At 31.6% G+C, this 26787-nt stretch overlaps 1 protein-coding gene, 1 long non-coding RNA gene and 2 other non-coding genes across 34 annotated transcripts in view; 1 reads left to right on the top strand and 3 right to left on the bottom strand.

Moving 5' to 3' along the window:
- The window catches only part of LOC141456803 (uncharacterized), a 120459-nt gene that overhangs the window by 8038 nt on the left and 85634 nt on the right, over positions 1–26787 (bottom strand). For 27 of the 31 annotated variants that reach the window (XR_012460022.1, XR_012460008.1, XR_012460024.1 and 24 more), the window contains 6 exons: positions 22165–22305; positions 16375–16448; positions 15749–15967; positions 13528–13677; positions 5287–5502; positions 688–831 (listed from right to left, as the gene is read on the bottom strand). This is a non-coding gene — a long non-coding RNA (uncharacterized lncRNA). Of the gene's footprint in view, positions 1–687; positions 832–5286; positions 5503–9516; positions 9703–13527; positions 13678–15748; positions 15968–16374; positions 16449–22164; positions 22306–26787 lie in introns of all 31 variants that reach the window. The other 4 variants (XR_012460020.1, XR_012460021.1, XR_012460032.1 and 1 more) reach the window with 4 other exon arrangements.
- Positions 8919–23661, top strand: LOC141456798 (mitochondrial basic amino acids transporter-like). Its single transcript, XM_074133083.1, has 6 exons — positions 8919–9106; positions 12741–12887; positions 16382–16425; positions 18464–18547; positions 22134–22491; positions 22624–23661. Exons 2-6 carry the CDS (start codon positions 12854–12856, stop codon positions 23034–23036), a joined length of 933 nt encoding a protein of 310 aa, XP_073989184.1. The 5' UTR covers positions 8919–9106; positions 12741–12853; the 3' UTR covers positions 23037–23661.
- LOC141457375 (5S ribosomal RNA) lies at positions 19383–19501 on the bottom strand. The gene has a single exon (XR_012460364.1). It is a non-coding gene; the product is annotated as a 5S ribosomal RNA (ribosomal RNA).
- Positions 24637–24756, bottom strand: LOC141457386 (5S ribosomal RNA). Its single transcript, XR_012460369.1, has one exon. It is a non-coding gene; the product is annotated as a 5S ribosomal RNA (ribosomal RNA).

The raw sequence follows: 26787 nt of genomic DNA, 5'->3' as shown, positions 1-26787 counted from the left end.
TGCAAGCTGACTAACCTGATTTAAAATGTTGGACAATTAGAGCTGACATGGAAACAAGATGTTAAGTATACTATAAAAACGGTTTCACACATGGAGAAACTTTAAACTTAAAGGCTGGAGAAGTTCAGGTTCGCCAAGATCCTGAAGAAATGGCTAATCCACTCCCACTAAGGAAGCCATGCAATCCCTAAACACTTAGTTGGATCCCAGGTTTATGGATACGTTATAATAATTGAAGAGTTAATAAATTTTACATTTAAGACTAAATTATAAACTAAATAAATTATGAACATAAAGAAATGAAATATAAACATAAATAAAATTATGATCCTTACGTAATAAAATTAATGAATGATTTATATTTAGGTAATAAGAATTTACGTACTTTTGAATTTTATGTACAGTATAAATACCCTCCGATTAAATATTTTTATTGTGCGAGACGTACTTAATATTTTAACACAAGCATCGAAGTTGCAATCATAATAAAAGTAGATCAAATGAAAAGCAGATTAAGATGCGTCCACACCAAATGCTCTGCGCCATTCTGAACCGCTCTCATTAGAACAAAGCTGGTCGGTGTTAAAAATCACGCAAACTTAGCTCCGTTCCGCTGCAAACGGTTGGAGAAGAGCAGAGGATATTACTAATCAATCAATTAAATTGAAATAAAATTCAATGAATTACCTTTGTTACTTTAATCAAAAGAACCGATTGCCAGATTTCGTTATTTCTTAGAAGGAACCAAAGTAATTCATTTTTCCATTAGGTGGAATACATAAAATGTAGTAATGACATCTGTTTATTGGCTTACACTTTTTCTTTCTTTACCTGAAACAATAAAAATAAATAAGACGATTATATTATATTTACTTGAGAAGATCCCCAAGAGACTGTAGTTCTGTTGCTGCAACAAATTTTGTTAGTATCATTTCCTTATACAGGCAGACGTAAAATTTCTTTCTAAAACACTCACGCTCAAAAATCTCAAGAGCAGAAAGTATTAACACGTACTTTAGAGACTTAATAACATGGCAGAAAGAATAGAGAGTTGTAACATATGATGTTCTAAGTACACTAAAATATCCCGGTTGATTTAACAGTGATTCAACCGAGCCGAAACAATAAAAGAGATTAGATGGCCTACAAAAGAGGACGTCCCAAAACAGGGGGAACGACCACGTGCAGAAGGATCGTAGTGCAGTTCAACAGAGAGAACTGAAATAGAAGTAGCAATCATCGAGGAGGTGAAAAGCTACAACATGCATGTAAACTGTTCTAAAAATCTTCGCATACTCTCACGCTCATTCCTTCATTCTCCATAAAAGAAACAGTAGTTGGAGTAATGTAAACTTCTAAACTGACGAATTTATATGTACCCAACATTTGGGTGTGCACTTATCCATGGCGTTGATTTGTTTAAATTACCGAATTAGAGTGCACCATTAGAGTATTAACATTTATTCAAACCCAAATCATCTTTATATAAATCACTCGCAGCAACACATTTCAAGGTAAAATGTTCGTGATAGTAAAATGATTCCCGTAATTATGAATTTTAATAAGGATATGTTTAAGATAAAAACAATCATAGTTCAAGGTTAGAATGGCATAATGAGAGAATTGCAGAGTATTCTCTTTTTTTTATTATATTTTCTTAATCTTGTTAATATCTTCTCTTTAAGCTTTCCTTGACAAATCTCGAGTTAAATTAGAAGCAAGGAAATAGTAGACTATACGTTTCATCAAATGCCCGAAACGAATGGAAATTTAGGTTGAAAATGTTGTTAGATGTTAGTCAATTCTTCTATAAACAGAACGACTGCAGAATTTATCAAGTCAATCTTGGTGTGATCAACTAGAGCACCATGTTGATTGAACGTAATCAACTAGCAGATAAATAACCCAAGAGCTTCGAATCCTTACGACCACCAGTTGTATTGAACACAAAAACATTGAACTATTAAGAGCAAAGTTCTCCTAGTTTAAATAGTAGAATAAGTTAGCGAATAAAAGACTCTATTTCCGTGATATTTGACGAATTTCATGTTATCATGTTATTTATTGCCACGTATGGTCAATCAGATATATGCAGCTTATTAATTAGGCCTTAAAACGGCAATGGCTGATTTAAGGAGAGGAGGGGGATAAACCTCTCTCTTGAAAATGTGTTCTCTATTTTTGTGAAATCCTAGCACCACTACGTCAACGACAAGCTTGTCACCTGTGGATTCACGTTTGGCCTGGTTTGGCCGGAATATTAGCAGTTATTGATCTGATCAAATAATTCATTGAAACTAGTTTTAATATATTCAATATTTTAAATTGATCATTTCATTAGTTAGATAAATGACTAAAATTATTAATAAAATAAATTAAATGAAACATAATATTAACAATAAAACAAAAGGGTTATTACCCAAAATTAATTTAAAAGTGTGCCTGAGTGAAAGTTAAAGAGAATTAGTATTTGAGGCATCAGTGTGTTGGTGAGATGAAGACGTATGTCTCAGAATTGGGCTCTCCCGCAAACCAGGAGTAACTCGCCAAACTGTTAAGTAATTCAAAACGTAAGACTGGAAAGGTACTCTAACTAGTGGATGTATCAAAAGTCATCTCTGGACCAAATGGTAATAGTTTCTTGCCAACACCCATGGAATCTAATCTAACATTATGCAAATAATGTCTGAGTGTAAATAAAGCAAAGAATTGTTTTTTTTCCATACTTAGAGAGCCGATATTTAAAATAGCAATACAGCATTAGATAGATATTTGACTACCAAAGATGTATTCATCCTTATAATCTATTCTTTTTCATCTTTTTCTGCTGGGATTGATGAAAATTTCAAGTGGTCAGAACTGAAGTAAACTTTGTGTAATATGATGGATAAAACCATGTTACGCGAATTCATCTATAACGTATAAGCAGGATTAATAGCAGTTCAGAAGATTCATACTGAAACTTAATTCCACTCTGTCACAATACGTTAGTGCTTAAAAAAGTTGAGATTGCACCTACCACTTGGATTTACTAACCCACATACCTACTAGCTCTAGTTCATCCCATATTCTGTATTTACACAGATTACAGACTAATATATACACACACTCACACAGATAAACCATAGGGCGTCACAATGGATCTTTTAGAGCCACTTTCTTCACACCAACAACCTTCTGCCAAGATTTTATTTTAAAACGCATGAATAAAATATTAAGATTAATATAAATAGTATTTCTGCAATGTTAAATATTCACTGTAATAAATCTTGGTAAATCCTTAATCAAGGAATTACTGCCTTGAAGGATATATATTATCACGTCCTATTAGGTTAATGTAGCAAACAGGATATATGAAGAATAATGGCTTTGTTTTTCTATTCTTTTTTTTTTAAACCACCAATAATAAACATATCTAAAGATATAGCAGTAACATAATTTTGTTAAGATATAATTTAACACAAACAAATTACGCGTAAATACTTGCGTCACACACTAAAGTACCAGTTTTCATATACACCCGTTTAGTTATCTCATCACAAGAGTTTTTAATACATTAGGAGTATCGCATACTAATAATAGTATATGTATGTGTTTACTGTTAATTCAATTGAGCGACAAAAATTATAGTAGTCTCGGTCCAGTTAACATTGTTATTACTATAGCTACTATTTCTACTTTAAGCTAACAGTCATTTTTTTTCACTAATTTAAAGGTTCCATTTAATTTTTTACTCCACATTTTCACTGTTAATTTGAAGCATCATTAATTGCCTATAGCTTTTTTACAGACAACACTAAATACAATAACAAAGATGAGGGAAGGGATTAGCTATGAGGTTAGCATACTGGACTCCCACGCGGAGGTCCCGGGTTCGAATCCAGCAGCTGACCCTTAGATTTTCTCTTCCTAGGAGCTTCTTACAGCTCACTGTCCGGTGATGGACAGTGTTGTCTGTAACGAGAGAACACTGTCCGGAGGCCGGCAGTGCACTGGAAAAAGCTCCGGGCGCTAATGACCTCAGCTGTTGATGCGCCAAAAAAAAAAAAAAAAAAAAAAAAAAATAATAACAAAGATGGAAATAACATGACCCCTAACTCTAGCGCCTACAGGTTTGATGGATTATCCAACGTATTATTTGTGTTTTAGGCCAAATTTATCTTTACATTTCCTATATCCATGTTCATTAGTAAAAATATGCGAAATTCAAGCGTTCTCTCCTTCTAATCAAACTGCCATTCAGTTTAGTAGACCTGTTTGGAAGATTTTTGAAGACCAAATCCAGACGAATATCTACATAAACCTCTCTTAGGCAGACGTGAAATGTCTTTTAAAACGTTAATTTTTGAATATGAAGCAAGTAAAATATGATACGAACTTAAAACTGATAAACCTTCGTGATTCAAAGAACTGGCAATAAGCCAATAAACCTAGAAAAAATTAAATAGAGGACCTTTGTATCAGGCCCAGAGACGTGCCAAAACCAAGTGGCCAGATTATTTAACTATCTCTCAAAATACCATCATGCTCCTTTTCGATATAACCAATCACATTCAAAGATGAAAATTGGGCGCTAATCACCAAGAAGTCGATGCGTCCAAAAGCGGTTCTTTCAATGGTAAAATCCCAAAACATCAACTTGGAAAATAAAATATTCATGTGCAACAATATTAACAAAATGGCCTAGCTGATATTTGGTACAAAAAAACAAAGCCTAGGTCAAAAATTGAAAAAGAAAAACAAGCAGACGTTTTCAGGTAACTAAATTCAAGAGAAAGTTGAAAGTGGAACATCACGAGCATGTGCAAAATGCGTGCGAGTTAGCCGGTCTGTTTTGTTACTGTCACTGTATAACATGATTTGTTTTTTTAAATTAATATTATTATTTTTTAACTAAAAGTGATGTATTTTGAAACCTTCAATCTTCTTCACATCTCATTTGTACAGTAATGTAAGCGTGGATGTAAGGGGAAGAAAAATAAATGAAAGAAGATTATAAATAATGTTCTGCTAAAAATATACAAATAAACAAAAAAAATCAATAAATTGAAGGGTAATAAAGCGTAGGCTCTGGTAATGTGAAGCTATTTCCTTTAAATGATCTCTAACAAAAAAAAAACTATTTAAATTCTTAACATGGAAAAGATAATTTATAAAAGAAAGAGAAATTTTCTGGGACAATGTTAATTTAGGATAACTTCGAAATGCTGTAGGAAGGTTATAACGAGTTACGAAGTAATATTCATTTATCGATGTCAGATATTATCAACAAAGAAGGAATCTTACCGTTTTATAACTATACATGTTGAGACCAAATTCTGATACTGCCAGATGCCAAACACTCCTATTCCACTTCTGTTTACTGCTAACGATTTTGTCATAGCAACTGGGACGAATTAAGTGAACATCTGCTAGACTTTTGTGTAATACACCTCACTGGAAAATGCTGCTTCATACTTCCGAATTTAATTGAAGCGTCGCAATGTTGCTGAATATAATCAACTGCAAAAAAAAGACGTATTACTCATTAACAAGAATCATTTCCAAAATAGAAAAATTCTAGCAAAAATTTTGAATTTGAAGAAAATAGTTTGAATAGAAGTGGAAGTTCATTAGAAAAATTTCATTTTCAGCTTTTTATTATTAAAAAAGAAGAAATTACCTAAATAGTCAGAACTGAAGACACCCCAATCATTGAAGTTAAAAATATAAAAAATATTATCATTGTCTACAAGCCCTGAAGATAACCTAGTCCCTAAGTTGAATAAATGCCAAAAAATAATAAAAAAAATTATGACTGAAATTGGTCATGATCTTTCTTTTTGAAGTTTTTAAAAGAAAGTCGTATGAGTGATCAATTTTTATATTAATGTTTGATGTAAAACTAGTTAGCCAAAATTCTTATCACTTACGATTAATTTGGTTTTGTTGTTCTACGACTAATTAAATACTTTTATCTTTAAAGCTACAAAGAGAGAGTGGATGGTAGTGGATATATAATGGAAAGATATTTCTTTTATAAGAATTATTATCTCATGTCATTTGTAAATAGTATCAGGCCTATGGACCCTAGAATAATTTTCATTTTATTTAACGTGATACGAGTGAAATGGGAATATACGTATATATACACAAATAAAGCATGTCTCAAGAGAATTAGTGAATATTTTTCAAAAACAATAACAAATAATGAAATCTTTGTTTTCAACAGCTTATCAGAATTTTTTGGACTCATAAAAATATAGTTTTTTTTTTTCAAAAAAACATTAATTTTTGTTTATATTTATTTTTAAGAGAGATATGAAAAGACCAGAGAGAAGCATGACGCTATTAGCCAGAGAAAAATATCTTTGAAAACAGCCCTTTAAACTACGCAACTGTAACAGATGTTCTTACATGTCAGTATATTGTCAATACTAGGGATTAGCGGAATATTGAAAAAAATAGAAAGATTGAGAAGTTTTTTTTGGCAAATAAAATAAAAAATAATAAGAAATATTTTACCTAGTTATATTATTAATTTTACGAATATTATATATAAAAAAAAAGCTTAACTACATTGTTGTCTTATTTATTATTAAGAAATGGTCCAGCTCTCTTAGAGAACTGCGAAAACTGATTAAAAGAAATAAATAAAAGTAACGCAATAGATTCTTCATAAAACTACAGCGTTCTATTGTTGAAGGAGTTGGTTTCAATATGAGGTAATGAGATGGGACGGTAGAAAGATAGTGAGTGAGGACAAAGTTATCTATTTTTGTAAACTTAGAATTCTAGGTTAGCGAGGAATCGGTCAAATAAAAAACAAACTCGTCTTCTTGCTAACGTTTCGACAAATATATTGTCCTCTTCAGGGCCTGGATATTACAAATACAAACAATTTACGGTCACAAAACGTATACATTCATATTTGTAACACTGAGGTATGTCTACATCAAGTATTAGTTATCTATTTTAGCATCTAGTCTTAGGATATGGGACTGAAGTTTTCACTGTCGAGATCTATATGTGTTTGGAAACTCTTGAACAGCAATCCAGAGCAGAAATGTTAGTGGTGGAACCAGAGAGTTCGTTTGGCGTGTCGCGAATCTACTAAGATTACAAGGTATCCCGCGAAGAGGTTGTTGCTGCATCACTTTTTTAAAAGGGTTTTTGCAGTACATCAAAATAGAAATAACTGGTGCGATGTAAATGCTCCCTCTACGAATCTCCAGGTGATAGAAATCAAACACGTTCTATAGGGAAGTCCTAGGAAGAGCACTGGAAGTTCATGGTTACAACTCAATCCTTCCTGCCATTGCCGGCCCTAATAATTTTAAGAAGGCTCTCTAAGAGCTTTCTAATGTCGAGAATATCCTACACTATTCTAGTTGACTGCAAGTGTAAGCTGAAACATAGTTGCAAGTCCAATTCTTTGAATCCCAACTTATTGTTTGTCATCTGATGATCAATGAAAATCAGAACCGCTCGGGGACGCCATAGCCGTGCGAGATGATGGATAAAATCAACGATGAAATGAAATCAGCACTAAGGAAAATGAAATCATCTCTGAGAGTTTTTTTTTTAGTGTCTTGATTATGGAAGATATAACAATAATTTGTTGAATTTTTGGAAATATTCCTTAAAATTGAAAAAATATTCATTTCAAATTGCGATCACCATAAGCACTCAACTAATAGAATAAAATGAATTAATTTAAATCAACCATTTAGTCTAAAAAATGTAACCAACGCCCAATGAGATTAGGCTGTTTCAATGGTTTCAAACTAAAAGCCCCCGTCGTATCAGTATGATATGATAACACGTCCAATTACACGTGTCTCTTACTAGTAGACATCAGCTGTTAAAAATAATAGGTTAAAATAGAACAAAACTAAATCCTTCCTCTTTTAAAAAATTTAAAAAAAATGAACATAATTCCTTTAAAATGAATTTAAAAGATAGCGTCTATCAGAAGCAAGATCAGTAATTACACTTTTTGTTGTGCCTGAAAGGGCGTAGATCGTTAACTTCAGTCCTACCAAAACTAGACATCTGGGAGCCGGTTTTCTCTCAAAATTTATAAAAATTATATAAAAAAAAAAATTTAAAATTAATACATAGATCTGTTGATGTAATAGTAAGTAGCATTACTTAATAATATCGATTTTTCATTAATTGTAGGCTTGAAATCAGGCCGGTTTCGGATTTCCATTTATAATCTTCATCAAGTTGTAAGACAATTTAAGGCTTACACGATTTCTGACGCATATTGTACCATACAAATACTATTAGAGCTGAATGGCTCACATTATACACCCTTAGCAATGGAAAATCACGTCTTAGAAGGTGTACTATTCGTACGATTAAAAAGCTATCTAAAAAAAAGGTTGCTTATAACAAAGTCCCAAGTTAGACCCCTAAAGAAATTTGATAATTATGGATGTCAGCTCTCTGTGAAATCTTATGAACTAATCTGAAAGAGATAGAAATTGTTTAACTCATGAAGACTGAAAAAATCGGCAAAAGGATCAGAATGAAAGCAAAGAAGAAGCCTGAAAATAATAATATGATTGAAATAATACTAAGGGTATTTTAATTTTAAGCTTAGCAATTATGCAGTAATTACTAAGCATCAAGATGAAATGGGAATTGAATGTTAATTACTCTTTTCTGCTATTTCCCTATTTTTTTTCATCCTTACAATAATAAAATCATTTAGATCTGTTATTTATTTTAAAAAACTGCTTTTTTTCTTTCTTTTATTAAAAATGATTTTATGAAACTCCTCCTTCTTTATAGCTGACCTTAGATACAAAACAAAAAACAAAAATAATATAAAAAATCTAGAGATTGTGTCAATCTCTCTCTTCAATTCCATTTTTACTGTTCCTCCCTCTTTAACAATTGATAATCATATCAAATATAACGAATCGTTAATCAAATTTGCAGAGAATTTCTAACCAGTTAGTTGATGAATAGAGATCTCGGTGATTGGCAGTGTTAACTGGCAGAAAATAATCAGTGAATTCATTGGCTAATTGTTAATTCAATAAGGTGAAAGGGGTATATCTATCATTATCATTAATACGGCCTGTTCTGTGGAAAAATATCCTGGAAATATGTGGTAAATAATTTTTTTTTTTTTTTATAGACAGTAGAATAATAAAAAATAAATAAAATCAATGAAACTAATAATTTTTTCAATATGCTGAAACTTTAAAATCGGCTTGGTTTCGAACTTTTTCTTTTAAATTTTTTTTTTTACCTATCTTTTGTCAACACCTATTAAATTAGAAGTACTGAGAGAATTAGAATAAATACTGAGATATTTTACTTTTCATAGAGAAAAAACTAAAGATTTTTATACACAATATCCATCAGTCCCCAAGATCGCGAATGAACTAAAACTTGTTAGGATGAGGAAAAGATTATTTCCCTTTGGCAATGAAGTAAACTAGTAGAATAATTTAATAACAGTAGTTACAACTTAATATAAATAACTTAATTTTTAATAAATGGTCAATTTTTGTTTACCTAAAGATTTAAATAGATAAAGCCGTTGATGTAAGTTGATTAAGTTGATGGCTCAACTTACTGTGTTCTTCATTTTTACCAAGTTTTGGATTTGCATGTATCTTTAAAGATCCAGATTCTTCAAGGTATTTCCATTTACAAAGTTTCTGTCATCTCGCACAAACTGATTGTCTAAAAATAAGAGTCCTGAAAGAACCTTATGATTAAATCCCTAAATCAAGATCATTACAATCATAGCCCCTCAATACTTTTATGCGCTTTATCCGTGTTAATTACATAATGACCGTCAAGTTCTTTGTCTAGGTTATTCAAATTGTAAATAAGGTCACAGTCATTATTAGCTAATACCACCAAATCGTGTTAGCGAATTCTAGGTGGGAAAACTTGAATGAAGTAAAATTCATTTTGGTAAGTCCAAGTACAAGCTGCGCATCTTTGGCTAAGCAGATTTGACGACTATATCTTTCTTCAGTACCACAAATTTAATCAGCCCAGACCCTTTCTCGATGCCATACTTGTTCGAAAAACTCCCACACACATTCAGCAGTCCGAACTATGTACATTCTTAATTTTCTTGAGTAGGCTATTCATCGCTAGTGCCACTCCACTTAATTTTTCCACTAATTCATTCAAAATTTCCTATTTCTTTACTCTATCGAATGCCTTGACAACGAAACCTAATGCTAGGTCTTTTTTATTTTTGAAAGCCTTCTCTCAGATATGCTGCAATTTAAGGATTATTTTCTGGGAGCTAATGAAATCGTGCTGCTGCTCTCATCTCTCTGCTAATTTTCGCATTCTTTTCTCAACGAACTCAAAAGTAGTCTTTGTTAGAATTTAAAAGAGATGAGAGCTGCACGATTTCATTAGCTCCCAGAAAATAATCCTTAAATTGCAGCATATCTGAGAGAAGGCTTTCAAAAATAAAAAAGACCTAGCACGTGCTCTTAGGTTTTGCCAATCTCTGTGGTTTCCTTTTTTAAAAATTAGTACTATGACCACAAGGCTTTCAGTTCATTAAACTCTAAAAAGGGTTGAAAATGAACAACCAAAAGGATAAGCTAAAAATCTCTGATAAAACTGACGGTATTTCCAACTATGTATTTTAACAGCAATTGATAATCTCTCCCAGATAATTTCCTCAAATAAAGGAGAGTACTTTGAAATGTGACTCGAGAAAATAAAGCAGCGACAAGGTAGTTGATGCCTAATAATTCTACAATATATTCTACGCGCCACGATAGCTGAAGGTGAAAGGCGAGGCCTGCAAAGCTATGATATATGCTATGAAGGTTACGAAACCATTTGATCAATGCTTGGAAATAATGCAACTGGTTTTTAAATTGTATCAACAGAAACTGAGTGTAATGATGTTATTACTACAATTAAAAAATGCTGCTGATCTGTAATCAGTCACACGAGGTCTATAATTAACTATTTCTTAAATTTATTGAATTTCATTGTCATTTTTGAAAAGTTTTCAAAACATTTAAGCAATTGGACATTAGCCTTAGGAATGTTAATCAATTCTCTGTTGCATCAAAATAAAAAAACAGTAAATTAGAACATATTCGTGTTATTTTTTAGGTATTTACTGTTAGCGTTTACTTTCGTTAAATACCGCACAATTTAAAACTACTTTACTTACTCGCCTTAACTTACTGTTAATTAACTTACTGCTACAAATATTAGCCGTCATTCTCTATAATTTATGTAGAGTTAACTTTGGAGACAAAAACTCAGAACCTCCTGTTCATATCTTCTTCGTTAGTGAATTTTTTACGTGGTAAAAAGTAGGCTACACAGCGAACTGGTGGTAATGCAATTGTGTAAGGGCTAGGTGAGAGAGAAATTAAAAATTCAAATCTTTATTGCTACGAGACGGCCTTCCGTTGTCTTCTGGAAATACTTTTTTGCGAATTGGTCCATTGTGGGCTTACTAAACGCGAATAATTTATGTTTGTAGGAAAGTATGTGAACAAACAGAACCCTTGAGGTCTCAAGTGCGAGACCCGAGATATAACTACAAAGTTTACTATTTATATTAAGATTTGAACTAGCGAGGATTCCGTGAAAATAAAAAACAATAACTCCGTCTTTAAGCCAAAATTTCGACAAATTTATTGTTTTTCTCAGGACGTGGTTACGTGAGTTGGTTGAGTAACAGAGAAAACATCATTTTTTTTAATTTTACACAAACCAAAGTCTTCTAACCGTACCTAAGAAGCTCTTATAAAAACAGACAATCTTCCCATTACTTCATTAATTTCGGAAAAGGTGACTAGTTACAGAATCGCCTGAATTTATAGATTTAATAAGATCATTATTTGAATTCGAAGAACTTTTCATAAGCTGATACAAACATTAAGAAATGGGGACCTAATAAGGAACGTTTTGGTGAACGTTTACAACAAACATGTAAAGAAAACTGCGGATTAAGAGAAAAATCTAAACTTTTTTTTACACCGTAAAACTTGTTATCGACATAGTAATAAAGTGTAATCACAATTAGCCCAAGGTGACCTACAAGAATTCTAAATGAACAATTAAAAGAGAGCACTGGTATATATCCTTTACTAAGTGCATTCTCTAGCCTAACGTAGCTCGTTGGTCAAAAACAGATTTAATTTCTGCAACACCAAAAGATGACCTTACACCAAATTAAGCCGAATTTTTGGCCTGCTTACTTTCAAATGGCAAAATCGAAGCCAACCCAACCATCATGAAGGTGTAGGAGCACGCCAATACGAATTAATAGACAATAATTAAACTTGATAATGAAAAATAAACTTTCAATTAATTTATTCTAAATCTAGTTGCAGTGATGTAAATGCGAGGCAGAGATGTTTAGCATCAAAGAAAATGTAAATAATATAAACATTCTGTGGTACAGTCATCGTGATATTGATATAAGTAGTTTCATTAGATAAACATAACAAAGGCAAGAAATGCTGAAGTTGAAATTTCGTCTTACCACAAAACAATAACCACCCAAAATATATTAAATGCAGAAATGATTATTAATTTTTGTTCATTACTTTTTAAAGAAAAAAATGGGATTTAGAATATATTTTGGCATGTTGTTGGCAACAACAACAAAAAGGGAAAGATAAAAAAAAATAAAAGACGCAAAGGTTTAATAAATATTTGTCAACTAATTATTTTTTAATTTGTTAACCTTAAATTTCAGAGGCATGTCTACTGTAAATTACAAAATTTTCCAGGTCGTTACAAACAAGAAAATTTACCTACATACCAGCTCGCAAATATCGTTCAGATAAATCTACCACTCCACGATATATATAAATAATTACCCAACAAAGATTTTACGAAGAGGATGGCTTATGATTTTGCTGCAGGCTGTATTGGAGGTTAGTTGATGTTTTATAAATCTTTATTTTCCACCCTTAATTTTTTCCTTAAATCTTTGATTTTATTATTAATATTTTCCTTTAAATTATGAAATTTTTCAATATTACTAAGAAAATTTTTACTCTTAAAATGCAATTTCAGACAAACGATTTACTTCAAATTTGGAATTTTCGCTACAAAGTGAAATTCTTGTCGAAACCATTCAAGAGTTAGAACCTTATAACGTAATAAAATGGTACTTCAGAAGTTTCTCATCACCTAATCACCAGAAATCCCTCCTAATCCCCTCTCCAATAAAAAAAATTGTATTCATATATGTGATAGAACTACCAGTGGAGACAATTTGAATTAAACTATAATTTCTAAGAACATTTTCGAAAACACAACGAAAATTTCGATTGATCAAAACCATACTGTGTCTCCTTTAAAAATTAATCGTAAACCTCAATACGATTTCTTAGGCAGAAGGAAAGGTGTAGGAGACCTGAACAGCCAATAAGTCTAAGAAGATAACTTATAGCGACAGACGTCATGAACTATTTTAATAAATGACTAATTAGGGATCCAGTATTCAGATTCATATTAAAACTAATTCAATGAAAATAATAATACAATAAAGAATATCGGCATTTTACTCACAATATTCCAATTCCAAAAAAGACACCATTCCAATTCCACACATGATGCAGCCGTTCTGATTCCTCAGGCGGAATAAGATCAGTCACTTCTTTGGGGATCCAAGGCAAAGTAACTGGCATTCCCAAATGTTGTGCAGGAGCAACATAAGTACTGGAAAAACCAAAATACTAATTAAAACCTTCCAAAACAGAAAGTAGGTTCTAACGCTTGTAGATGTTAGGGATAATTGCTACTGCTTAATAATAATAATAATATACTTTTATTGAGATAGAAAAGAAAATGAACAAAAATTCTTGAATACAAAGTATGTACGGCTTGGAATAAATTCCGTCAGCCGGAACTACCACTTAGGTTTAGGCAATCAAATCTAGTAAAACATACATTCACTACAATTGAATTCATTAAAAAACCCTATTGGCTGAGGACAAATTCTTACAATACAATAGGAATTTTACGCTGCTCTGAGCTTGATTACTTACTCATCTCCGCATCTACCATCTAAAAATTATTTCAATCTTTTATATTTGAGGATTGCAAGCAAAGGTAGAACGTAATTTCTGGTGATATATTCTCAGTTTAGTTTCTATTTACTCAAATATGTTACTTATCAAACTGTATGTACCATTTAGTCCATGATTTTATTAGAAGAAATTTTGATTGGTTAATTGGGGCAATTTTATAAATGTTGTCATATCTGATAATTATTTATAATTTTGCGAAATTCCATATAGATATAAAATATAAAAATTACAGCTTTTATCGTTCATGATTGCAAATGATATTTTGATAACAGTGATAAGCTATTTTAGAGCACGCATGATTAGAAACTATCTCGTCAGTTATAACCTTTGAAGATTGAGTTCAACCATGTTTAAATTAAAAATTTTGATATCACTGATTTTCGTCAAAGCGTGCTTGTTTTCAATTAACTTCTGGTTGGTTTTGGTTTTTTACTTGTCTTCAGAGACTGGTTCATGAGGCTATGTACTTGACTTTAAAAAGCTTTTGATGGACAGTATAAATTAATTAGATAATAAGTTCTCCACTGGAATAAATGTTACTTTTTGTCAAAAAAAAAAAACTTTGTTTTTAACCTATTCCATTTTTTTAACATCACAAAGGAATATTAAAATAAAAAAAATCGTTCAGAATAACAAATACGACAAGCTTTTAAGAGTGTATCATAATTTGTTTGTGGTAACAACGTCGGCCAGGTTTTTTGCAAGTTCAAATTTCAAATTTGGCTTAGAAGTAGAGAGGCCAAAAATAAGATTGATTTTATCAGTCATAGCACGCACGTTCTTAAAAATAAATATTCCTGACCATTTTTGGATGTTCATCATCTTAGATTTATTCATCAGTTTTGAGCAGATACTTTGACTAAATTTACGTAATAGATTTTGTGTCTTGTACATCCTACGATTGCTAACTGAATGAGGGAGGTTACACAGTGATGTATGAGAGATACATAGAATATTAATAACAATAAAACATATTTGTAAAAATATTAAAATGGAGTAAATAAAAATCGGTATTAATAAAAGGTTCCGTTTGTTTTTGTAAAGGTAACGTTTTGAAGTCTTGTAGGTTAGAGTTGTATTTTATATGAGAGGAGGATACATAAATTTGATCTAGAAACTTTCATTAGTTAATTCATTGGTTCTGGAAAATAATTATTTTCTAACAGTAATAGTTCAAAAAAGGTTAACGTCACGTGCCAAATTTTTTAATATACTTTCCAGTTTTTTGAGATTTTTCCAAAAGCTTTCTCTAACTTTTTAGGCAGATTAAATAATATCGATGTTGCATTTTGAACAATTTTTGATAAAAAATTTCAATTCAACTTTTTAGATAGAGTATGGTCGAGCTTTCTTCTTAGAAGTCCATTCATGGCTTTATAAGTTGTCACTGTTATCTACCTATTTTTATTATTAGAACTCGGGCCGGACTCTGTTACCCAAAATCCATAGCGGCCAAAAATAAATAAAGGTGTGTCAGCCCCTTAGGTAAAGTACGGGATACCTCCCCTTTCAACATGTACAAAATGTTTTCCGTTCCAAGGGCACAAAATTGCAAATTAACGATTCACAGCGATATTTCACAGTTGCTGTAACAGTTACCACATTTCGTTACTATGCTATTGCTCAGATCATGTTCAATTTTCCAACCTTGTGGCCTTGAACTTGGTATCTACAAAATTGTACTACTAGCCACTATTTACCTGACGAAAATTTGATTGGGTCCGCATTGTTAAATAATATAGTTGCTGTTATCCGTCGCTGCCACTTTTTTGTTCTAATTCTGACTGGTTTCGGTTTTCTTCCATGATCAGAACTTGAGTCACCATATTGATGTATCGAATTTCTCCGAGGTTTCTATTAAATACCGCATTTGCTGTCTTAGTAGCTGCCTATTTTTGCATCTGTACATCAAGCACCTCCTGAAAAAAATTGACGATTATTTTATTTATCACTTTTGATTTGATATGAATGTCTAGACAATGGATTTTATTGAGTACTCGGAGAACTGTTATGCATAGTCACTTCCCGTAAAATGTTTTTATTAACGATACGTACACTTGATTAATACAAGCAAGCATGGACTGGTTACAATTGAAGATTTAGGTACAAGCCGAAATATAAAATATATATACCGACAAAACTGTACTGTTAGGACGTATTCAAATAAATTCATTAATGTAAAAAAATATGAAATTTACAGAACATTTTGACAATTATATACAATAATAATAACATTAAACAGAAAAACCGTATAACCTGATTTTTATTTTAATTAATTTTAGAATATTAATCATAATATTACTTATTATTAATATTTTTCACTTACTCTACAGGTTGCGCAGGCGTAATAGTAGGTCATCCGTTGGATACAGTTAAGGTATGTACACTTTTTAATATTACCTGTAACAAAAAAATAATAATAATAGTTTCATTAAATTAATTAAATCAAAAGGTGTCAGTAATTTGTTGGGAGATGGTCAAATACATGAAGTCTAGTAGAGTTTGTGATTTCCACAAGTTTTAGCAAATTTACTTTACGGTATTACAATCTGCACGCTAGACTCGTTGAACACTATTTGCAACTGAGAACACCAATGGTATTTGGTAGATGGTTTACCAGCTATGAATTATGTCTAAACGATTACAACCATATCCGTAAATGGCCTTAATAGATACAGATTTGATCCAGAGAAAAGAATTGTTTATCCCCGACAAGGTTATGTACTTTGTATTGTTGTTTCCATTTTTTAATAGTTTGCGAAGTAAATTTTTGATTACGTAACTGCCCAGAAATTTAGAAATCGAGCAGTAATTTGAGATGATTTTGATCATTGGCTCCCAACAAATTCTAAAAAAACCTTTACTGATTTGTTCATTATTTAAGGTTGAGAATGCTACTTAGGCTGTATAGTTATTTTCTAAATATCGAAACAAGCTTATATGTTCGTCAGCATCAGGTCATGATTTCTTTTCTTTGTACTGCTCGAGGCGTTTAAATTTTTGACGTACTTTTTACAGAGGAGAGAAAGGTAAAGAGAAAATGAAAGTAAAAGAAAGATATCCTTGGGTATAGTTTCATACACTATAAAAATTTATAGTGCAAGTGTCAACATTATTTAAACATTATTTAAATTTTTGATCATTATTATTAGTTTTTCTCCCCTTACAAGAATGTATTTTTTATTGTTACCTAAGTTTCCTCATTCTTCCGACTCACGTTTAACTTACTGTAATTCTTCACTTTATAACACTTTTAATGTTACTCGTAATTTATTACTTAAATGTGTATGAAAAAAGAAGAATGTTTTTGCCTTTTATTAAATAGTTTCCATATTAATAAACATGTTGGTTTTTTCCAGCCCTCATAAAAAAAATAAGGTTATTGTGCAAACAGGACCACAAAAACAATAAATAAATTAATAAAATAAAACTATGAGTTATTTAAATTGATATTAATAATTTGTTTTGATTATTAATTATTATTTTGATGTATGTAATGTTTTTAAATTATTCTTCTTATCGTAATGTTTGTTTGAACCAACTCCTTATTTATGTAGCCTTTTGTAGTAAATAAATAAATACAAATATAAGTAATAATAAAACATGGGAAAATAGAGGAATTGTAAAGTTTATTTAAATAATAATAAACCCGGTAAATTCAATCCATATTAAACAGCCATTTCTGAATTTAAACATGACAGTAATTTAATCACCGAATGTTGTGTAACGGTCTTCAAGAGAATTTCATAGGCTAATTTGTGTAAAAGGGGTTATCAATTTCTGTCCAGATATTGTACACAGTTTGAACCCAGGGTGCATCATTAACCAACCTATACCGGATATCTTTACTAACTGACAAAATTATTAGATTATTTCTATTGTAGTTTAAAATGAATGATCAAACAGTAATTATGATTAGAGTTTTAATGACCTTATATAAATGTTAATGTCAGCCTGCATTATTAAATATAAATATTCATTTAACTCTAATGAAATATGACTTGAAAACTTGTTTAAAATCGATCTATTTGACAGTCTGCAAGGCTTGCAGGAATACCTAATCCAACAATTTTCTTTGAAGTTCCCCAAAATCTAAATATTTAACATGAGGAAATAATTATTTATCCTCAGAGGCTGAGTCTAGGTAGGGCTTAGTCTTAGAATTCCTACGCTGTGTACCAGTCCTACGACTCAGTAGTTTTATGTCTTCAAGTCTGGATAGGTACACATGCAATTTTGTAAACCATTTAAGTTGCCTTTTATGACAACCTGTACTTTCAGAGGATGCACTCTTCAATACCACTCCCACAGAGCTTACTATTTAAATCCTTCCAAATATACAATATATATATATATATATTTAAATCTAAGTGTTATTTTTAAATAAGAATTTTAACTATTTTCATTTGTTCTAGGTTCGCTTACAAACTCAAGATTTTAAGAATCCCGTTTACAGAGGAGCTTGGCACTGTTTTAAAACAATATTGAAAATTGAATCTGTAAGTTTACGTATATATATTTTTTATAAAGACAATTTTCATAGAACTGTCTTTTTAAGGATTTTGTTGAAACAGCAAATGGTGATTGGGAAAAGTTTTATAGTCTTATTTTGTTAAGACAAGTTATAGATTTTTTTTTTTTTGGCTTTAGCTCTTTGGTCAGAGCTATGTTTGCAACCAGTAGAAGATTGATAGCATCTGAAATTGCTGAGCACACCACGTTTCTTGCGTGCATACGTATATATTGTTTACATTGTTTCTCAAAGCTTATTGGATTTTCAACGAAATCCCGGCGTCAAGTGAAAGATCTTTTTCCATCTTATCTTTTCAAGAAAACTGATTTTAAGGAGAGGTTCTAGAACGGCTTACTTTATTCAGATTTTATACTGAATAAATTTTAGCTAATAAACATTTAGTACATAATTAAAAAGTTTAATTTTAACAAACCTTTCGAATTGAAGTAAGGTTAAGTTTCGCGAGTGGTCGGCACCCCAGATGATTGACAAGTTAGAAGGTATGTTTCTTTTACTGTGTTTGTCCAACTTAAGAGTACGTCCACCAGTTTTCTGTAGAGTTTTAACTTTCATGACAGTTACATAGTCTGGCCGAGGTATGAATGTACCACCATATTGAGGAGAATGAACATGTGACCTAGACTTCAGAAATTAAGAACACTTCACGATGTATTAAATCCTGATAAAAACTGATCATAAATAACGAGTATTGCGGATCCAACCATTTATTCTTTCCTATTTACAAAAATGTAAGTAAAGGATTAAGAGTTTATATAAAAAAAAAGGGGCCACCTAGCAAAAATACGAAACAACAAAAAAAGTGCCAACAGCACGCGGTGTTCCCAGGCGGTCACCCATCCAGGTACTAACCACGCCCGATGTTGCTTAACTTCGGTGATCGGACGAGAACCGGTGTATTCAACATGGTATGGCCGTTGGCGACAGAAATAATGTTTTTATTAATCAACTGTCTTTAACACTTACTGTGCACCTAGCACAATTTCTGAATGCCATTTTAGAGAAAACGGTGTAGATGAGTAGATTATTGAGCAAAGTTGGACAATTCCAGTTGGAGTGGTTTTCGAAAAGGTTGCGAAAAACTGGTAGGGAAACTCCTTCATGATATTCACACTTCTTGACTTCCTGATTTACTTTGAATTAGGAACTTTTGCTGGCGAGGTCTGCAAAATTCATTGAAACGACACTACAGAGTGAGGTTCTCTCTCTCCCTCATAACAGTCCTAGAGATAACAAATTAACCATCCATAGACACCACCATCCGTTTCTGAACAAATATCCAATTTTAATTTTTTGAGGGATTTTCTGTTTTTGAGTTTATGTGTATATACAGGCTTAGGCTCAGATCTTCAGGCACACATGCCCACCAATTTTTTAAACCACCTTTCGTATTCGTAGGGCCTAAACATCTGTACTTACGATGAAGAAGCAAAAACTGAATTTACACGAGGAGCTAAGAAATTGCATACAGATAAAATTACTTTCTTATGAATCTTATAAAAATAAGGCATTCTCCGTGAAACACAATTTAGAAAAACTGGCATAAATTAAATACTTCTATTATAACAAGTAGAAAGAGGAAGGTAACAGGCATCCCAATTACATTTACTGTGTAATCTTCTACTACCCATTTAGCTACAAAGTTATCTGTATCAGATAAAACCTTTACAATACCATTTTTTTTTTTGCTAAGGTTTGAATTCTTCTATTACATAACACATTATCAAATTTTATTTTTTAAAAAAGAATCTATCTTTGATCTCTCCAATCAAACAACTAGATTTGAGATATTCAAATTGATCAAAAAAATTATTAGAACTACAGAGATAATATTGTTACTGATCATTCACTCCAATGACAAATAAATGATAACATTATTAATGAAGATTATTAATACCGCCATACTAATGCCCACTTTTGATAGGAAAATATTTACCACATAAATCAGAATTATGAAGAAATTTTGAGCTATTTCTATTGGTTACATCCAATAGTAGCGTGTATTTTTCAGAAAATATAAAATAAAATACTATAAATTAGATTCTTTAGATAATTCTAATATAAAATTGAATAAGTGTCAAATTAGGTATTTTTCCACACAATACAGTGACAATTTCACTATAGTCACTTTTAATAAATTCATTTAAATAAGTAAAACAATTATATCAGAACAAAAGAATATTTAAGGGACTATTAGCAAGAATTCGAAAAGAACATACTATCAGATCAACTTTTCTTTCAAAAAAGTCTTTGAGATAAAGTCAAATTTCTAAATTCAATTTTGAGTAACATGAATACTCCTTTTAAAATAATAGTATCATCTCAGGATACAAGAAACCCTGATGTATAGGAAACTAGAGTTGAACTTTTTCGCAACGAGTACCTTTTCTCATAATAAGATAACTTCAACATTTGTTTACACTTAATTTACAAATTACAAAGTATTTTGTTCTTCTTTATAATTTTTTTTTTTTCATCGTAGTGCAGAACGAGGGCCCCAGTAAACACATATACGGTTTTTCTAATACCTTGTACTATGATGAGCAATCTGAGCAAATCCTTTTTCCTAAATGTCTCTCTTACAACTTATTTCCATCATCTATGAAGACTTCTTTGTATCTCCTTCCTTCCACTTTTATTATGAAGGTGCCTTTCGTAGTCTTCAGACTAGTAATTCAAGAAACATGTCCTTACGACCCTTAGGCTGAGCTTCCAGTACGATCTCTTCAGTCACATTTACTGCAAACGTTATTCAGCCGTTTTATTTTTCTTAGTCATTTTTTCACAAGTCTCTCCATAGTTTGGTGTGGACTCCTGTGCACAGCGTTCATGATTTACCGGCTAAAGTCAAAGAGCGGTACAAAAGTTGACGACAACTATTTTTGTGGATTTGAAGACTTCCCGCATATCTACACACTTTTTGTGAAAATGTTTAAATTTTGAATAACTGTTTTGAAGTTTATCCTAGGTGTCATGTAAATAATTTCTAGTTGTTTTCTTTGTTGTTTATAAGTATTGATTTTGGTATTTCTTTAAAAATGTTCATGAAGTCGAAGTATTGTGGGTCAATGTAACAAAAAGACTGTAGCTTTCTTTTTTTAATATAGTACATTCATACGAATATTGGTACTATCTTACAACGTCCATTCCCGTAAGTCGAAAGCTCAGAAATATAAATTCATTTATGACTGACAGCAACTTTAAATTTCTTCCTTTTCTACTACACTCACTGCGCACATTGAGAATCAATAAAGCGTAGAATATGCAATTAAGTCGTACCAATTAAGAACATATTCCTTAGTCACTTTAGGCTTTTCTAATGTTGAAAGTAATAGGTAATGACATAAGAAATGATTCTTCTGGAATCGATCTGTTTTTTTTTCTTTTTACTTTTGATATTCGTTATTATGTCAGTTATTAGCAGAGCATGTTTTCATGTACATAACCATCAGTGGCTATAAATATAAATAATGAGGCTCGTTCCACTCTTAAACTTATCTTCTTGTTCTTACAAGTTCACTTCAAAATGTTATTATTATTTCAATTATTTACAGGTAAAAGGATTATATAAAGGAGTGACGTCACCTTTGGCTGGTGTTGGAGTAATCAATGCCGTGGTCTTCGGTACCTATGGCAATGTTCAACGCTATTACGAAGGTGGAAATCTTCTTTCACAATTTATAGCCGGTGCTGCAGCCGGTCTGTTGCAATCGTTTATTTGCAGTCCTATGGAATTAGCAAAGATTAGATTACAAGTAGAAAAAGGTAAATCTAAATTAGGTTCTTTGGATTGTTTGATAAAAATATGGAAAAAACAGAGGATCCGAGGAATCTACAAGGGATTTAGTATGACCGCCATCAGAGATACACCAGCATTCGGGGTTTACTTCTTTACCTACGAATTCTTAACAGGTAAGTCATTTTTTTTTTAATGGATTATTTTGATCTAGAGCAATGTTTCCAATATTGGCAGTTCAACAAAAAGTTTACAAAATATTAAAACATCAAAATTTATGATGTAATAAAATTAATATTTTGTTTTAGGCGGTAAACATGTGAGTACTCTAAACATGATGTTTTCTGGTGGAATTGCTGGAATGGCGTCCTGGTTAGCTGTATATCCCTCCGATGTGATCAAATCACGACTACAAAGTGACGGCATATTCGGTCCTCGTCGCTACAAGAATGCACTACATTGTTTAAGACTGAGTATACAAGAAGAACGAGGTTATTCATTTTTAACTCGCGGATTACTTTCAACATGTGTTCGAGCGTTTCCAGTGAATGCAGTCACATTTACGGTTGTTACATGGTTGATGAGACTATCCGAGTTGATGCCAACATATGATAAACAACCGCTTCAACAACCACAACAACAGTATAAATTAATAAACCATATTTCTTTTAAAGAAGTATTTACAAATTCTATGCATTTGTTTGAAGATGGTGCAGTTTAATCGTACAACTTTTTAGAGACAAAGTTTGTAAATATATTTTGGATTAGAGGGACGAAATAAACCCTTTCCCCTTAAGGTCTGGTTAAAGACTTAGATTTAATAAAACCTTCTATTAGTAATTCACTTGGACACTGCCAGTGATGGAATCGAATTAAGCTCGAGATAGTAAATTCCAGCAAAAGAAACGTAGTCATATAATGGTAACTCATAAACGATTCCTTATATTTCTTCCCTACGAGAAACTAGTCCTCTCCAATTAAAAGTTTTACCTTCCCACTATCATTTCTAATTTTGTAAATATTTTAGCACACATGATTATTATTATTATTATTATTATTTATATTCTTTGTAAATATTTGTTTACGATTGTACATTTGTAAATAAAATTTGTATATTAAACTGCTGGGACAAAGTTCCCAGAATGAAAGAAATTAAATTATTCATTGTTTTGTAAAAAAAGAGGGGATTTTTATTTGTAACCTTTATCAATTATGTTACTTATGTTTTTAAACTTTTATTAAAAGAAGGCTGAGGAAACGAAATTATATTCTGTACTGAGTGTTTCATAAAATGTTTCAGTTTCATTTTTTTAAAACATCTTATTGAAATAAATCATTTACGTAAATATATATTTCATTCGATTTATTCTTTACTTGAGGCACTTATGTTTTGTCCAAAGTTTTGAAGACGTTTTAAATGTAGACTTTGTGCCACAAAAGAGGATCAAAACAAATCTTGAAAATTGAAATTCATTGCTGTTGGGAGCTAAGCCTGGGCACTAAGTGTTACTCTACGACATGTTAGAAACAAATAAAAATACTACTAAGTGAAAGAAGATGTACCCAAAGAATTATTATTACAACCTGCGTTAGCTACGGTATTTGCTAATGTAGAAAAATATATTTTTCATTTTTGTTTAGCAATTCGTTTTCAGATAACAGATCAGCATGATGTGTAAAATCTCGCGGGCTCCAAATGGGTGAAAGGTGAAAGGAGAGTGATCGATTTTGAGATTAGAATAACATCACAAGAAATAGAGAAATGATGATAAAACCAAAACATTTAATTTTTCATTGAAGAATATTTACAAACTTAGAAAGAATGTACTACCTAAAGCATAAAAAATAGGTACAACTAAAAGTAGTTATTCTTGTGATTATTCTCTTTATGCTTTTTTTTCTTAAACAAAAGTATTGCTTTATTCAATTAGTGTAGGACAGTTTTTTTTTAAAAAAAAGGTAGCTCCACTTTACAGTCAAAGCACACTTTGTTGAGCTTGTCTCATTTAACAACCTCTACGCAACTGACCATTAGAAAGAAATAAACTTCAACATTTTATGACAGCGATTTCAATTATATTAGGCCCTTCATTCACTATGCAACGAATCCAACGCCATGTTTTTGACATTCGAAAGTCCACGACTTTAAAACTACATTTGCGTGAGGAGGGACCTCAGTTAGAGAGGCTAAGATGAAGAAAGCAACCGTGCAGCGAACTTGAACCCTGTCACCTCTAAATGAAAATCAAATTCATCACTACCGTGAGCTTAATCTGCGAACCTTTAAATTCTGTAAAAATAATAAAGAACAAAAAAAAGAATGCCAACAGCACCGCGGTGTTCCCAGGCGGTCACCCATCCAGGTACTAACCACGCCCGATGTTGCTTAACTTCGGTGATCGGACGAGAACCGGTGTATTCAACATGGTATGGCCGTTGGCGACAGAAATAATGTTTTTATTAATCAACTGTCTTTAACACTTACTGTGCACCTAGCACAATTTCTATTTCTTTGAATGCCATTTTAGAGAAAACGGTGTAGATGAGTAGATTATTGAGCAAAGTTGGACAATTCCAGTTGGAGTGGTTTTTCGAAAAGGTTGCGAAAAACTGGTAGGGAAACTCCTTCATGATATTCACACTTCTTGACTTCCTGATTTACTTTGAATTAGGAACTTTTGCTGGCGAGGTCTGCAAAATTCATTGAAACGACCCTACAGAGTGAGGTTCTCTCTCTCCCTCATAACAGCCCTAGAGATAACAAATTAACCATCCATAGACACCACCATCCGTTTCTGAACAATATCCAATTTTAATTTTTTGAGAGATTCACGACAATTTCTTTTTTTAATTTTTTAAAAATATTATTAATTTAGACAATTTCGCTGTTTGTGGGACAAACTTACGCTTCTCTTTACCGTTTACTGACACCCTGTTTTTCAGAATAGCTTAGATAGTAACAATCAACGCAGTCATGATATTGCCAATCAGGCCTATTAAGAGAATAAAGGCAAAATTCTTAGTAAGTAAGAAAGATTCATAAGACTACGTTTTTCTTAATAAAAAAAATTAAAATACAATAATCGTATCTTAAACTCCGCTTTTCCTACGCAGATTTCATCTTTTCTAAAAGAAGGAGAAGACCAAAAAAGTTGAAAGAGTAGCTTAGAACTAGTTATTAATTACAGTAATTAAAACTAATTAGTAAGTTATGTTTGAGTACACTTCATTTCCAAGCAGATACCCACCCTGCTTCGAATTCGGAAGCCTGCCCTTAAATTTTTACTTACAGGAAACCACTTTCAGCGGACAGTGATGAATTTGTGAACATAATCTTAATATCGGGAGCGACAACAATGTTAACAAGAAGTAGCAATAATTGAAAATAGTAATAATCATTCTCTTTCTTCTAGACGGTGAGAGTTAAAATGCTAAAAATAAAACGCTGTATGACCCCGCGAAACTTTCTTTTTGTGGCCTTCCAGATTTTCAGTCCTGGTGGTCCAACTGTCAGGATGTGATTGATAAATCAATGTATAATACGATTATATATATATATATATAAATTTAAATTGAATTTCCACAATTCTCCATTATAGCAAATCACCTAGTAGATTGATAAATCAAAAATGAAAATAACGATAAGAGATAAAAGCAATGTATTGCTTTCAAAAATATCCATAGCCGCCCACATATATGCCAAGAAACAAATCACATTTTCAATCCACTCAATGCTGAGTAGCAGAGAGAAATATTTCTAAGATACCACAGACAATTGTATTGCGTTTGTTTAGATTTGTGCTTTATTCTAGAGAGAAGGAAAATATAAAACTTACATAAAAAGAATAAATCATATAAGACATTTTTGCTAAAATAATTAAAAACAATTTAGAGGGTTCTGATACATTTTCTCATAATTATAATTAATTTCTTTCTTTCATTTTTCGTATGTGGAAATGTTTGCGAGTAAATGAATTTTTTTCGAATTTGGAATTGCAAGTGTTGCACTCATCCGAACCGGAATGTTAGTTTTACGCATATATAAATAAAACTTTTACTATTTTACACATTCAATTTAGGGAAGCCCATAATAAAATATTTGACATGCTAGTAAAATCGTTGATGGTGCTTTGTGTTTCTGTTTGGGTTTTACCTTATATCGAGGAACTAAGACAGGACTTAGGTATTTTAATTTAAAGATTACTTGGTTGGTAGCCCACTTTCGCTTTAGTCTAGAAGCAAGAGGATATTCGACAGAACTAGATGTTCAAAAGCGGTTCAAATTCAAACAGCTTAAAATTGCTTAATATTATGGATGAAGGTTAGTACCTAAGAGAGGCTACAAAAATACTGCATGCAAATATGTAAAATATACAATCAAAGTATATTTTAAGTAGGTATACAGTATTTTAAGTATAAAGTATATTATAAGATGGTACCAAGTTTAAGAAATAAAAGTAAAATAAAAGAAA

This window comes from Rhodnius prolixus, unplaced genomic scaffold (genome assembly GCF_049639745.1).
Source record: "Rhodnius prolixus isolate KJV_2025 unplaced genomic scaffold, Rpr scaffold_10, whole genome shotgun sequence".
Taxonomy (NCBI): domain Eukaryota; kingdom Metazoa; phylum Arthropoda; class Insecta; order Hemiptera; family Reduviidae; genus Rhodnius; species Rhodnius prolixus.
The sequence above is the reverse complement of the archived record's forward strand: the minus strand, read 5'-3'. Positions and strand labels throughout refer to the sequence as shown.